Below are 15,791 nucleotides of genomic sequence, written 5' to 3'. Positions count from 1 at the left end.
ATATTAATTGCTATGTTGTTTCAAAGCCTAACCAGTTTCAACATCGTCATAAATTATGTCTCTATAATAAAACTTCTGAGTCATAAACATCAGCCAGTAATTTTTCCTGTTTTGCATTAAGCCACGGCTTGCTTTCCCATTTTTTTTGTTTTTGTGATTTATGTCTTGAAAGACACTTTGCTTTCTTATGAATCCAGCTGCTGTGGTGAAAATGTTACTGTACTTTGACCCTCATGGTTTTCAAAAGTTGAAGTAAAATTCTAAAAAAAGCTGCTCAGTCCATTTTTAATGTGATAAAAGGAATAAAAGGATACATTCTCACCATTACAACATCATGCCACAAGCTAATCTTCCAAAAAAAAAAGTTTAAAAAAAGGTTTAAAAAGTACTACTTTCAAGAAATAATTCAGTAACAGCAATTATCAGTCTATTTACAAATTAATAATGAAGCCAGGAATGAAGCTTTTTGCATCTCAAGTTCAACTCAGGACCATGTAGCTATAATTCTACTGAGTGAAGCAAAATCTAATTGGAAAATTACTTCCTTGTCATCAGGAGAGATTATTGAAGAGGAATATCCTTGATATAATTTAATTATTTCAGTTACCTAGTCAATTCTGAAGGAATGACATTGCACTGTCTTGATAAGTCAGATGCATGCTTTAAAAATCAAATTGAAAAGAATATGATACATTATTTTATAAGAAAGAATGTTTTTGTAACTGGTGGAGGAACAAATTAAATAGTCTTTTGTGAAAGAAAGCTTCATTTGTCAGTATGAAAATGGCAAAGAAATTCAATGTAAATAATTTTAAAGAGCTGAAATAAAAGAAATATTGCCCCACAAATTGGCTTGATATAGATCGTAAGCTCAGTTACACTGTTCATACAAACACATTTTTATAGTAGCTAAGAGTAGCTGCTTGGGGAAGAGCCTAAGAAAGGGGAAGTATGTGAGGATACTGTCCCGGTAAGTGCTTCCAGCCCCCATCAGTTTGTGGAGCTGGAGCTTTCTGCTCCAGAGCTGGTAGCTTTGTATTTAGTAGCACTTAATTAATTCTTTTCTTCCATGAATTTCCTTTATTGCTTTTGAACCTGTGTAAACTTTTAGCATCCATAACATTTTGTGGCAAAGAGTTCCGTCGCTGAATTATACAGTAGGTGAAAGTACCTCTGTGTAGTTGTTTTGAACTTGCCCCATTAATTTAATACATTGGGGGCCCAGCCTTTGGTTTCTACGGGTCCTGAAGCAGGTGATGGAGGTATCATAGATGGCAGGTGGGTGTCTTTCTCCTTTTATCACCTGTTTGTGCAAGTTCTTGTGCAGAGCAGTTGTCTTAATTTTATCTTTACCATGAAGGCATTTGGTGCACTGCATGATGTGTTACTACAGCCCAGCCGGGATGTTGTGTTGCAGAAGGCATATATTGTGTCGGTTTGGTCAGGAAGGGCTAGAGCTATTTGCTGCCACTAAAACAAACGTAGAATTTTTGCCCTTGTTTGTTTGCTTGCTTGTTTACCAGCTTGCGAGTGGTTGTTTATCCTTATCAGGCCTTTTCCATTTCCCAGCGAACTGAGGACTCCAGGAGCAGATAGCGACAGTGAGCTCGGTTCCTCCTGCTGGTGTAAGGAGAAGCCACCCGCGTGGGGGCCGTGTTTGGGTGTAAGGTTGGTCTGCAGACCCTGTCAGAGCACCTGCCCGTGAACTGCAGGGGAACAGCACGGCAGCACAGGGGCCTTCTGCTATGAGCTCGAAATACACGGAATTTCCATTTCCCTTGGTGGGGCATCCCTTACATATACGGGTATTCAAGTTGCAGGAAGTCACTGCCCAGGTGAAGGGGAGACAGGCCCGATACAAAGAAACACCACTTCTCACCTAGCCTTTGGGGCTTTTCGGCATGGGAGAACCATCTCCCTTTCAGGACGGCTCTTGCAGAAGGCCTGCTCACGTGCCCGGTGCTGCTTATACTGACAAACCCCACGGAACAGGACAGAAAGGCAAATACTCCCTTTTTGACAGGTAACTTTATTAATAATGATCTCGAATCTGTCGCACCTACCGGGTGCCAGTCTTTTTTCACACTCTGCAAGACTTTCTGGAGAATAAACTAGAAAGGCAGAAAGTTAGTTGAAGCTACTAAGACACACATTTGTAGGTGGGTCTATTTTGGATTTTTTTTTTTTTTTACAGAAGTTTCCATGAATGTGTGTCAAAAAACTTAAATACATCGAGAAATACAGTAGAAAGACTATATTTACAGTCAATTATAATGGGCACTGCCAACATATCCAATAACAAAAATAAAACAAAAACTTTCTTCATGTTTCTTTCATGTTTTTTTCACAGAGATTTTTAAATATGATTTTGTTTTTTAAAAAATACAATAAGGAAATAATTACATTCTTAATATGAGAACATTATTTTACAACATACAGCCTGGGCCAATTAATTTGAAAGTGACTGAAATGAAAATTGGTACGAAAGTATTCTCCATTTGAAAAATCAAATTGCCACAATCATCTCATTTAAAAAAAACCCTTTGATCCCCCCAAATTATGATCTGTTTTTTAAAAAAGCATCACCCATAACAAAAAACAATATAAAAAGCACCTGGTACGGTAATAGGAGTTTGCTGAGGAAGCACAAGTGTAACATTATCTTGAAAGACATAGAAATGCAATGGTTTAAAATACAAGAATTTTCTTTAAAAAAAAAAAGTCATACTGCTCTATTGCTGACTTTGCCTGGTGATTCTGAAATCTAAAAACATTGAAAATACAAGTTCTGTTGCTTTTTATAAAAAAAAATTGTACAGCAATAGTACTATTCAACAAAACGGAGTGTATTTCACAGCACTGAATGTGGTCTACAGCGAGGTTATTTCTGGGAGTTTGTTGCTTTCTTCCTTACAAGACCTTGGCCATTGTATCGAATGGACATGTCACGAAACGCGAATTGCGACCCCTTCTCGTGGGACAGGAGAGACATTCGCTCACGGCTACTTGGGGCCGGGGCGACTTTCGGGGCCGGTGCGGGCGCAGGCAGGGAGCCCCACGGCCGCGGCATCGCCCAGGGTGCGCCACGCACCCTCGGCCGCGAGAGGAATTTGCGCTCGGGTGGAGATTAAGAAGAAGCCCTGTTCTCTCCACACGCTTTTAAAGGCATAAGGGGTGGAAGCTACAATGCCAATGTTAGGTAAATGAGACTGCCTCAGAATAATTTGGCTTTCGATGGGTCTGCGGTACTTGATGTGGGACCACTTGTTAATGGCAATGGTTACATCATTGCAAATGTTGACTAGATGCCTAATTTGCATCATAAATATGTACAGATATAAATTAAATATTTATTGAAATATACAAATAAATAACTTAATTTGAAATAAAAAGCCTAAATGAACTTACTTTTGCTTCAAATTTGCTTCTGCTAATATTTATGGGATACTTGATACTGTTTAGTCCATAGTCATACAGTGTAGAGTGTGCCCTCCACTTATGAAGAGTTAATAAGTAAGCAGATGACCTAAAATAAAATAAAAATCCTGTTTTCAATGAAAACCATGCTGACACTTGCTTCCTTACTGCATTGCATTCCTGAAGCACGCTGCACAAAGCAGACTCCCAGGAAGCAAAGAGTAATAATTGTAATTTTGCACCTCATTTCTGCTCTGTTAAGGTCCGTGGGATCCCTGGCACTAATTTCACTTGGAAACAGGATAAAGCCCTTACAGGTGGACCATTATGGACCTGCTTTTCAAAAGCCCTCAGCATTCACCATGGTCTGATTTAGGGGAGCTGCTAAGCGCCACGTCTTTTTGATAACTCTGCGCCATGGTCCCAGGCCTGCTCCTGCAGGATGTCCTCTGGCATCCATCCAAGCTTGGACTACCAGCGTACACTTAAACAGTTACAGATGTTTCTTACTAGAGGTAACAGGCAAACTGTAGGCCTGGATGATAACAGGATTTGATCCTTGGTAACTGCTGTGTTGCCAACTTCTGTGATTTTAAGTGCGAGTCTTGACTAATTATCAAGATTCTGGCTCTAACATCTTGTGATTATCTCAAAATATGAGTAGTATTTTAAATTTCTTAATTAAAGTCATTTTCTAGTCCTTACAGTTGAGGAGAAAAATCTTGAGAATGTGATTGAAGGCTCTCTGAAGGCTTAAAAAACCCACAGAGGATAGATTAAAAGAGCCCAACTTGTTGTTTGTTCTCTCTCCTGATTTTTAAGCTAATCTTGAGATTTTGAAGGACTTCTTTGGCAATTTACTGCATGTAGCCTCAGGAGTGACATGGATAGAGACAAAGACACAGAGATTTCTGTAATTCTACAGGCTAAAATGCAAGGCACAGTTTCCTAGTAAACAGAAATAGAGTCCTGTCTGAAAAATTCCCCAATTGTTTGTAAAATCGTTTATAAAGAGAGGCTGGAAATTATCATCCTTTCAGTCTGTCTTCCTCACAAAATAACAGCTGAGGTCAGAAAAGGCTAAGGAAACCAAGTACAGCAGTGTTCTACAACTCAAGTTTAACAATACTGCATTATAAAAAAACAAAACAAGACTGCATAAGCTATTCTGAGTTGCCATTTTCTGTTGAGGATTAATTTTTTTTCTTTTTGAAAAGTACAGAAATGAAGTAATACCTGGCTTTTAAAAAAAACAGGAGAAATCATTCTTAGAAAATATGACCTTTGAAAATGACTGGTGCTTCAAAATAGTAATAAAAAAGAATGTATTAAAACGCATTTTTAAAAGTATGGCAGCTTTTTATGTCACAATGACAAAAGCATCTGTCTAAAAAGTATCAAAAAATGCTTCACAGCTGAGTTGTGTTGCTCCATGGTCTCTAATCACCACAGAGGACAGTGGCACTGAAGAGTCCTGACTTCCCAGTTCCAGCAAGTCATGCCATTTCTGTGAACACATTTCTTCATTTTTCTTTTGCCCTGTGAACAGCTAACGGCAAAATCACTACAAAAGAACAAGTCTTCTCTCAGTGACCGCTCTGGCAGAATCCTGAAAGTCGGTATTACCTGTAAGAGTACATCTTATTTGAAATGATTTCACATTGGTCTTAAATAACGCACCAGTCCTCAGTGCTGTTCAGGCCATCTGATGCAGTATCATTAACATTGCTGGTCTAAACTGTTTCCGCAAAGTAAACTTTCCATGGCAACTATATGCTCCTTTTTTACTTACTATCACTGTTTTGGCTTTTGGTTTTCATTTTCTGTACAAATGAAGTTGGAAATAAGGAGTTAAGGTAATAAAAAGGGGCACACGTAGTTACACAGCAATACAGTAGAGGGAATACAGGCAAATGAGGGCCAAGCTACCATTAACTTAACAGAATTATAAAACCTCTTATGTTGTATCACTCGATACCACTTTACAGATGAGTCTTTTGCAGCCTGTGTCTTGGTCCATAATAGGTAAGGCCTTTATGGAAAGTGAGTGGTTTTGCTATACTTATGTTCCATTTTTCATCTCCCATTCCTGGAAGGGGGGAAAAAAAGATATGGAAAATATTAGAGAAATCAGGGTATTTCACTGATGTCATCAGCTCTGCTAAGCCAAAGCCAGCTGAGGTCAGTAACAGTTTTTCCATTGACTCTACTGGATCCAGCCTTCTGCCCACAAATTAGTTAGGGAATGCTAACAAGTAGGTCCTGATGCAGTTCACGCACAGCTTCCCCTCCGCGGAGCTATATATGGCAGCTTTTTCCTTGCGCAMTGCAAACAAGCCATGTTGGTTTGCTGCAGAGGGCACTTAGGGAGAAAATGTGCAAACTGCAGTGGGGCTAAAACAGTCGGCTGGAGCTGAGCAGGAGAGAGGCAGATCTGGAATACAGGAGTTACAAGAGAGAAAAAGAAAAACTCAGTATCTCTCATAAAGAAGAGATACCACCAAATGATTGTTAAACTCTTCAATTTTTTTATGATAAAATCACAGTGGACGCCCATTTCTATGGCTAAAAAGTGAGTCTTACTGAGGTAGAGAGACTTACAGGGCAGGGCAAAGACCTGGCACTGAAGAAAAGCAGGTTTAGTAACTGCGCATTTTTTTCCCATATACATAATCTGAATTGAGCTATTGCTGTGTAAATTAAAGACGTCACTTTGCTTTTCCAGGCCTCGCTTTCCCCACCTGGCAGACGAGGACAGGAGCAGCAGATACGAAGAGGGATAGGCGCAGCCGAGGACAGCCATGCTGTACGTGTTCACCGAGTTATGCCCTTACGGCCAGGAGGAAATGCTGACTATATGAAGCACTTTTAGCCTCCAGCCCGATGTAATCTCTGCGGAGCGATTGCAGAGCTGCTCCCTGGCCAGGACCGGGGTCTCCAAATGCATCTCCCACCCATCGCTCGGCAGAGATGCTCTGCAGGCAGCCGGCTTCTTGGCTCCCGATCTGAATTCCTGAATTTAACACTCATTCCACAATGTTTAAGAGCTCTAGCTGAAAACTGTTACTTATACAAGCAAATATCTGTTTCTGCTGCTGGAAGCAGTAATGGCATTAGTTTGGCTAAACAGCTGCATGACCATGACTGCTTTTCAACCATGGTAAAGCAACAGGAGAGATCACAGTTGGTGGCTTTAGGGCTAGAAGAAAAAATTCTGGCTTTAAAGTAGGTAGATAACATTTTAAATTTTTTATTTATTCCTATTTTTAAATTTAAATGGCACTTAAAGTTTAATTAAAAATTAAATTAAAAGTAAAATGCAATGCAGTTTTAATATTCAGTTTTACATCTCAAATTATGATAAACCTGAATTTTAAACACTATAGTGGTGGTTATTTGGATAGGTTACTTTTTAAAAAGAATATTAAATCTATATTCCCCATATATAAGCTGCCAAAGCTCTAAAGGAAGTCATTGGCTAAGCAACTGGGAACACAGTTTCTTAAAGTGTTAAGTAACCCTTGAAAGCAGCAGCTTCTTCTGCAGGTGCGGGAGGAACGTTTTCTTTGTTTCCAATTCTCCAGCTAGTTCAAGCCCATGAAAGAATCTTTAACTCAGCATTGACCGGGAGCTGAAAAACTGGAAGAGCTTGTTTTTGCCTCCAGACCCTGGACATAAGCAAAATGGAAGCTGCTGACATTCAGTGCAGGAAACTGCATTGATCATTGCATAACATTTTGGTTTTAGGAACTGATTTTAAATATGAAGCATGTTTAAATAATTGTTTTTCTTATATAGCAAGGGTATTTAAAGTATTTTACTTAACTAGCAATGCCAATGCAAATTGTTATTTTGCATATTTTAATACAGTTCCAATTTCCAGCCAAATAGAGATGAACAAAATCACAATTAAAAAATTATTTCTGGCTACTTAGAAATATGCATCATTACTTTCTAAAAAAAAAATTAAAAAATATTTAAATTAAAGTCAGGAAAGTTAAAAATCCAAATAAATGTATGTGTACATGTACAGTGTTTGCCCTAAATACTCAGCTCCCCAAACTGCTGATAACTCCTACATTTAACACCAAATCTGTCCTCTTTTTTAAAAAAAAAAATCGTTACCAAACCCTGCGACTTTATAAAAAAGGTGCAGCTGGATGGTAAGACTTAAAGCAGTGTTTGATCCATGCTGCTCTGCTCCAGCTGCATTCCCACGTCTCTGTGCCTCCCTGTCGCACTGATGCACCAAGCAGCGCCAGCCTGGTGAAGCAGCACTTTCAGACTCTGCCTTTTGAGCAAGCTGCCCCGTTCGAGCTCTTTGCCGCTCCGCTGGAGTCCAACACTGCGACACTGCTAACAAACTCAGCTGCACGTTTTGAAGCAGCCGCTGCCCTAGCAGGAGTGTGGCAGTGCTACGGGCTCATCAGCACAGCAGTGACACGAGGCTGGTGGCAAACAGGAGGTGGGTGAATAGCAAATCCACGCGCTGGGGCTGGCGAGCAAGGAGGGGAGTGCAAGGAAGAGCAAGAAAGGAGGCGTTCGATGGTTAGCAATACACATTGGAGAGAGCAAAAAAAAAAAAAAAGAAGAAAATCCAACGTTTTCAAGGGTTATACAACCTTTCATAACATTGGGAGCTTTGCCAGTTGCTGAAGACACAAGCGTTAGCATGGACATGAAATCAGCCTCACTCCCACATACTGTGCTTTCACACGCCCAGCGCCAAGTTCTGCTCTCGGGATGCTCACGTGTGACTCCCTTTGCTCAGCCGCGTCCAGGAGGCCTGGGCTCGCTCAGAACTGCAGCAGGCCAAAACACCCGCGAGCCAGATCCCACCCTCGCGTACGTCCGCTCGCTCCCGCGGGAAGCGGGGCGTGCTGCAGATGCATACCTGATGGCAGAACTTGGCCGCAGCACAGGGCAAATGGGTGCAGCACAGCTTGGGTTGCACTAGCTAAGTCTGAAAAATTTCACTGTTAACATTTAGTGCATGAGGCTTTTAGGAAAAAGCTGTTAAGGCTGAATTGGATACTTTATTTTTCCCATGATGAGAACTGTGCTTAGGAGCTCTGTATCCTTTCTGATTAGCCTCAGCTTATGCCCAAGATTCCTCTGTGAAAGAACTTGACCAACCTATCATGCCCACCAAAGGACCATCAGCAAAGTCAAGCAGCGCAGCAGTCTTTCCTATATGGTATATGCTGAGCACAGAAATTAACTACAGCTGTAAGGTATTCTTTACACCAAAATTTTTCAGGTTTTATTGTGTCCTGGTTTCTCTTTAGTCTCTGTAAAGATTAAATGGCTGGCTGGCTTTAACGTGCCTGCCTAGTGTGTAGCAAGACTGAACCCAATCCACACTCCCTTTTGCAAGGGCTGTGCTCTACCCGCTAGACTGCGGACCCCTAGTAATGCTATGCTGACACGCAAATCTAAGACAAAGTGTATAGTTAAAGATGCTAGCTTTTATGAGACAAATTATGACATAACTGGAGTTGAAGTTTTAGAGTACACAAATCCTTTTGTGGGTTTGAAACAGAAGCAGCAAGCATCAAAGTTAAATAGAGCTGAAACCAATTATTCCAAGTTTCATTATTCTGAATTGCATGAAAATGAGTCAGGCCAAGTGATGGGGAAAGGCCACTGACACCCATGGAAAAGCGGGGGGGGGGGCTCGCTGGCTGCAGAGGGTGCAAGGGTCCCGCAGATGACACGGCAAGGGAAGCAGCTCGTGGCCTGGGGGACGCAGAGAGGTTAGCTGAGGTGGGTAGGAAGGCAGGGAGAGAGTAGCATGTGCCATAAAAGCAAATCATTTGTTGACTTGATGATTTTTTAGTATCTAGCAGATTTAGGCACCATAATGCTCAAACTCTGTAAATGTGTATAATCGATGAAAGCAATGTAGCTGCTCTTAACAAAAATTACTTCAAAACAATCCCTACTTTACAGAAAATGTCATTCTTTTGAACAACAGAATGGAGCGCATTATGGAAAGCAGATGTCTCTGATTATTATTGTTTATAATTACAATTAGCAGTGAAAAACTAAAACAACAAAAGCTTGGGCCAATGCTGTTCCTGTCACCCTTGCTTACATGCTGCCTGCATGCTACGCAGGAACATTTTTACATTGCTGGCCAATTTAGCCCTCAAGAACTGTCATGCAAATCTCATTTAATGGAAAGCACAAACATTAAAAAACAGTAACAATGCTATAGGAACACAAACTTCAGCCTGGTACTTGTCAGGCTAAATTCAATTAATTCAATTCCTACTTTAAATGTACATTAAGGGTAGATACTTGCACAACACATTTTCAGTTACTATGCTTACAACTATTCTGTTCTTGCATCAGCTGATTAGATACAATATTATCTTGTTTCAGAAAACTTACTATAACAATGCTCTTAACCACTTATCAGCTACAAAAATTAGTGTACCTTTCTCAATTTTAATGGACTGGCTAAAGCACAGACCACTTACCTTGCAAATGAAATTTATAAAGGAACAGAGAGAAAAACAGGGAGAGAGAGAAAAACAGCCAAATCTTTCTCCCAACGTATTTTTCAATTCTTCTTCTGCAAATGCTTCCCAAAAGTCATTCCTGACTGGAGGATAAGCATGCAGTATTTATATAGTAATGTAAATAATTTAGACATGGCACAGTCTCTTCTTGAAGCTAAATTTCACCCACAGAAATTTAAGCAGCAGCAGTCTATCTCTCTCTCTCCACAAACAAAAAGATTTAAAAAAAAAGTAAGGAAAAGGACACAAAAAGAAAACTAGACGCAAGGCTTCTCACCTTTGCTTTTCGGAGTACGTGGCCTCGACATGGAGAATTATTTGACGAGGGAGGTCGCTTCAGAGCTGCTGCGCTGTTCACAGGTATTGAACATTCAGTATCACTAGTGTCACAGCTGGAGATAGGCGAGTTTTCCAAAGTTCGGTGCTTGAAAATTGGGGACTAATAAAGAGTAAAAACCCTACACTGAGTTGCCTCCAAATAGTCACATAGGCAATATTATCTATCTAGACTTAGAAATGCAGATTTTTTTTTAAAAAAAGATCATACTCATTAAAAAAAAGTCATAATAGAGATGGAAAAAATGAAAAAGAAGTTGAAACAAAATAAAACAAATCAAAGCACATGTGCTGTGATGACAATTAATTTTCATTCTCTGTCATTAAACAACAGTGGGTCATATGGAGGGATCAACACATCGCTCATTGACCCTGCTATAAAATCATAATATGAATAATAATTACATACATAGTGCCTATGATTCCCCTGTCTACCTAATCCCCGTTGCTGTAGAAAGTACACCAGATGCAGGTGCAGAACGCAAATAATGCAGAAAGGAATTTAGTTCTGTTCTTACTTCCTGGGTTTAATGAACCTTCTGAAAACACTCAATTCCCACTCTTTTCATCGGACACTGAGCACTCACAGCCCATGGCAGTCGGATTTGAGTGTTTACTGGCTGTGCATACCTGCGGGCTTGATGTTCCTGATTTGGGCTCGATAGCCAAGCCCAGTGTGATGCCGCCCGCCAAGGCTTTCTTCAGGCTCTCCTTCACCTCCGTCAGCTCCAGCTCCAGGTTTACACGCTCAGCCTCCTTCTGCTTACATTCCTCCTCCAGCTTCTTCAGCTTGTCTTCGAGAATCACTTGAGTTTTCCTGCCTGTCACCCAGAGCAATGTTGTTATTTCAACAAGAAGCTTAAATTAACACTTACAAAACCTATTTTCTCTAAAAGAAAACAAGGAACAAGGTCTYTAAAAATCACTGACTTCACAAAAAAATTACATACTTAGCAAAAACCTTTTTTTTCAGGGAAGATGTTTAGCAGAAAAAAAACAAACGCTTTCTTTGAGGTCCCTTCCCTAGGTTTCTATCTAGTTTCAAACCGGTAGTTGTTTTGTTGTTTTCCCATGTCACTAAAGTATAATTAGCCAGTCACAACACAACTTGTTCCCACAGACTGCTTGCGAATGAGCGGCTTCACTCCCCACCACTGTCATCTCTAGCTAACACAAATGCATCTAGTTAACCTGTGTGTATGTGCACATATGTATGAATATATATACATATATATGTACACATATATATATGTAAAAAAAAAAAAACCAACCACCCAAATATAGCCATTACAGAGTGCACTTTAATTTCAAAACCAAACCTCATGTAGTGGTACATCTTCAGCCTAGAAGGTAAATCCACTCGGGTCAGTAAATGGACCAAGTGCAGCAGTCAGCCCAGAGAGCCCCCCCATACCAGCATTGACTTCGATGGCAGCGCGGAGATCCTTTCTTTCCTTTCGGAGCTGCGCCAGCCGATTCCGGAGCGCTTCTTTCCTCTTTAGCAGTTCCTCCTCTTTGCTCTGCAACCGCTTCGCGTCCGCCTCCACGCGGTTCTTGCCGTATTTGTACTGCTCGGCATCTGCACATATTACATTGCCGTTACATATTTGATCCGGTTGTTGCCTGCCCGCTCGCTTTCAAAGGAACTTATCACAGTTTAAGACAGGAGAAAGCACAATCACAAATACATAGCCTCTGAATTTATTCTCAGCTTAACTTTGGCTCAATCAAACAGGCTTTTGCAGCGTGTGTGTATGCACACGCACACGTGCCTCCTCAGCTGTTTCGGCAGCTCTTGGCCTCAGTGCCTTGGGTAAACTAACAGTAAAACCTTAACCTACTCCCTGAAACGCAACATCACATAAACTAGTTCATGTTTTGAGAAACCGGCTTAACAGTTCTGTTCCACTGGCTTTTCCTCACATTTCGTGATTCCCGCTGAGTTCTGAAGCACAGCTACTAATGATACAAGAGAGATTTTTTTTTTTTTCTCTCTAGATTTATATGGGGAAAAAAAATGAGAAATACCAATTACCTTATAGTACTCTGGTTTTATAAATAGCCTTGTCTTTGCCTGCGGTTCAGAGAATGGAAACTGGGCTCTTTTTTATCTCTGAACCCTTGATTTTTAATTGGAAGGGGTCAGAGGAAAAAGTACCCATTTGCCCTTTTTGCCTAGTTTCCATTTCTACTTCAAGAGAAGGCTTCAGTACTTTAAGCACACATCTTTTCTCACCTGATGTAAGAGAACATGATATGCTCACTTTTTTGATACTTAAGATCTTTTTTTTAAATTTCCCACAGAAATTAAAATTCATGGCTCATATTTCATATTTGTGTTCCAATTTATATCAGAGCCACTTCTATATGTGTTCCAGTCACAGACTCAAAGAAAATAGGTCATCTAAACAGATCACTTTTTGGCCACATATCTGAAGACAGAGTCAACTGTACCTAAATCATTCCTGACAAATAGTTGTCAAACCTGTTTTAGTCGGTCTTTAGTAAGAGATTCCTTTACCTCCCACAACTATCTATTCCAGTGCCAATCCACCTGTATAGTCAGAAAAATATATATTGTTTTCCTAATGTGTAACCCAAATCTCTCTTGTTCCCATTAAATGCATGACTTCTTAAAAATCTACCTTGGGCTCCAAAACCATATTCATTCTTTCTCTAGCAGAAGTCTTTGCCATGTTTTAAGAACACAATTATATCTCTTTTCCATCTTATCTTCTTTAAACAAAAAAATCCCTGCTAGGCTTGTTTTTAATTACCCAAGGCTCTTTTTCTAGGACTGGAAATCAGACAAGTCTCTCCCCAAATCTTCCTTTCTTAGTATAAAGTTCCTTTAATGAGCTTTTATCTCAGAAAGGAAGCACTCAAATTACCTACARGCAATCCACCTGTCAAGGAGACTTCTCTTTCTCTATTATTTGCCCCTCACCAGCTGAAATCTCATCTCTTCCAGGAACCTTTTGAGCTGTGTAGTCTTCATTATTTTGTTATATCTATCTTTTTCATTAGGGATAAGAATAATTCCACTTATGAGCAACATAAAAAGTCCTTCAAGTGTCTTTCCTAGCTTCTCACCCCTCTGTCGCAACAGGAATACAGAATTACTCTTTGCTCCGAAAGGAAGAATGGTTACTGGATTCTTTCCTGCGTTGGTCATGATTTTTTTTTCTCAGCCATATTTCATAATTATTGTCCTGTGTATGACATCATTTTGCCCTCGGGAACGTCTGGAGTGATAAAGAGTCGCCAATTCACACGGGATCTCCTGTCCCAAGTGCTGGTGGCATCTCCAGCCCAGCCTCTCGGCCACAGAAGACCCATAGTGGCCTTTACCTTGTTTGCTAGGAAGAAAGCTACTTTGGCAACCTCACGACTGCTTTCACACAYGGCAGCTGCGAGGAGATAGACTTACTGGATACTGTGCGCTTCACGCACGACACTGATTCAGATTTCTTTGGTTGGCTATTTAAAGTTCTCCCTTTTCCTGTGATCCCATTAGCAGTTGCAGGAGGTTTCTTGCCTTTAAACTGTTTGAAAACAAAGCACAAATAGGATCCGGTTATTACTGTACCACTGGCATTACAGTCACCCTCTCATCAAGGGCAAAGCTTGACAGCGGGACATAAAGCTGCCTGCTTAGAGGATCCTTTTAATAGACTTAATTGATTCAGCTGGAGACAGCGCTTCCTCTAGAGATTTCGTCACTGAGCCCTGCCACTGCTACTCAGYGAGCTCCAACAACAGTAACCACCAGGAACCGCTTCCTGTTTGCTGTCTGACCTTTACATCACTGTGGTACATAGATCTTTGTTCAAAATAATACATTTACTACACATTTTTTAAATATTAGGCACTAATATACCAATTTCCTTTTACACAAACTTCAGTTAATAATTAATTTATTTTTTTTTAACTTAAAAAGGGCATACTCTCACAATGGCCAGACAAGCTCACACGATTACCAGAAACGGCCCATTTCGTATGCAGTCGGAGTGCACCCCTGCTATGAACTGAACCCAGGGAAGAGAAACAGTGTCCTCACTAACCTTAAGAGTTTCCAGCCGCAAAGTATTAGCCAAGCACGGGACATACATGTGGCATACTATGTTCACCTGCTTCTAAAAGCTTTGGAAATGTCACAAGAATAAAGAATGAACTGACAGTGCAATGAGTTGCCTGCTATGGCAGACTAGCAGTCCAGGAAATATATTGCTCGGGTCCGTCTCCGATTCTGCTACTTCTAATATTCTGATACAAAGTTTTTTGCAGGGATTAAGTTAACACATAATATGACAGGTACATTGTACATGTGAAATACTTAGCTAACTGTTCTATTTCAGATTAGACTGAATYTCTGATGTCTTCGCGATACATTCACAGGTTCCCGCCTGTGTTTCCCCAGTGCTTATACCATCCCTCAGCTTTCAGGGCACGGCCACAGCCTCCGGAGTCGGTCCCCATGAGCGAGGGATGCCCTCGCGTCTCCCTGCTGCGGCAGGCCTCTCTCCGGGGCCTGGCTGCCTACTAAGGCTGAGCACAGAGGACTTCATGTGCTCTCTGCACTTCCATTTCGTCTCAGGTCCACAAGCCTGAGCCACCCTCAGAAAACAGCACAGACACAGGCTTAGATTTTTTTTCAGGGGAAGAAAATAGCAGGCAGTTATTTAAATATAGTACATACACAGTATATATTATAGAATATGCTATACATGTATCTATACATATATATATATAGCTATAGTATATATAATATACAATTAGTCATTCTAGAGATGCTTTTTTTTTTTTTTGAAGTCATCACCAGGCCTAAGGAGAAAGCAGAAAACTAGATATGCATTGAAGTTACATTTGGAAAGTCACATGTGTTCTTTTGTTATTTTCTACATATGCAAATCATCATGAAACTGTGGGAAAGGCCTTTACAGGTACCATAAGGAGACAGTACTTCCACATTGGGGTTTACAGCTTAGCAAAACTGTTCCATTTGCAGTGGCTCATGACCAAACTCTGAGCACATCAGTGATAAGACTAACTGACTGAAACAGTCCAAGGTCCTTAAAATAACAATGAATAAACAAAACAGCCAAAAATAAGAAGCTTTGTTACAGTATTAAATAGTACAGTACCTGTGAGATAGATCCCCTCCCCATAGCAGAGGTATTAGTGACAGACTGAGCAGAAGACAGATTGGAGGAGACAGGGTGTTTGTAATGGTTAGAGGATAGTTTGTCAGCAGATAACCTATTGGCTTTTCTGTCCGCTGATGGATAGCGCGCAAAGATTTTTGGAGACGGCAAGTTATCGTACAGGCCTGCATTATCATAAAGCATTTCTTCTCCAATGTTCCTGCTACGAGAAGTAGGAAAGCCATCTTCCGGTTCCCACTGCAACACACATACTTTTGCAGTTAGTAAACAATACACCATGCAGAACCTAAGTGAAATTAAAACATTAGTAAGTTCTTTGACCACAGAAGGCCCTTCACGTCTAGCA

At 40.5% G+C, this 15,791-nt stretch overlaps 1 protein-coding gene across 6 annotated transcripts in view; it reads right to left on the bottom strand.

Annotated features, from left to right (window-relative positions):
• Positions 1–2,009: 2,009 nt before the first annotated feature.
• AFAP1 (actin filament associated protein 1) overlaps positions 2,010–15,791 on the bottom strand; it is a 79,375-nt gene continuing 65,593 nt past the window's right edge. For 3 of the 6 annotated variants that reach the window (XM_026054776.1, XM_026054771.1, XM_026054772.1), the window contains 6 exons: positions 15,425–15,682; positions 13,711–13,825; positions 11,695–11,859; positions 10,911–11,101; positions 10,222–10,383; positions 2,010–5,506 (listed from right to left, as the gene is read on the bottom strand). In XM_026054776.1, coding sequence (XP_025910561.1) covers positions 5,480–5,506; positions 10,222–10,383; positions 10,911–11,101; positions 11,695–11,859; positions 13,711–13,825; positions 15,425–15,682 — 918 coding nt within the window. In that variant the 3' untranslated portion in view covers positions 2,010–5,479. Of the gene's footprint in view, positions 5,507–10,221; positions 10,384–10,910; positions 11,102–11,694; positions 11,860–13,515; positions 13,526–13,631; positions 13,826–15,424; positions 15,683–15,791 lie in introns of those variants that run through there. The other 3 variants (XM_026054775.1, XM_026054777.1, XM_026054778.1) reach the window with 3 other exon arrangements.

This window comes from Apteryx rowi, unplaced genomic scaffold, assembly GCF_003343035.1.
Source record: "Apteryx rowi isolate R43461 unplaced genomic scaffold, aptRow1 scaffold_97, whole genome shotgun sequence".
Lineage (NCBI taxonomy): Eukaryota > Metazoa > Chordata > Aves > Apterygiformes > Apterygidae > Apteryx > Apteryx rowi.
Note: the sequence above shows the minus strand (reverse complement) of the source record. Positions and strands in the feature narration are given on the sequence as shown.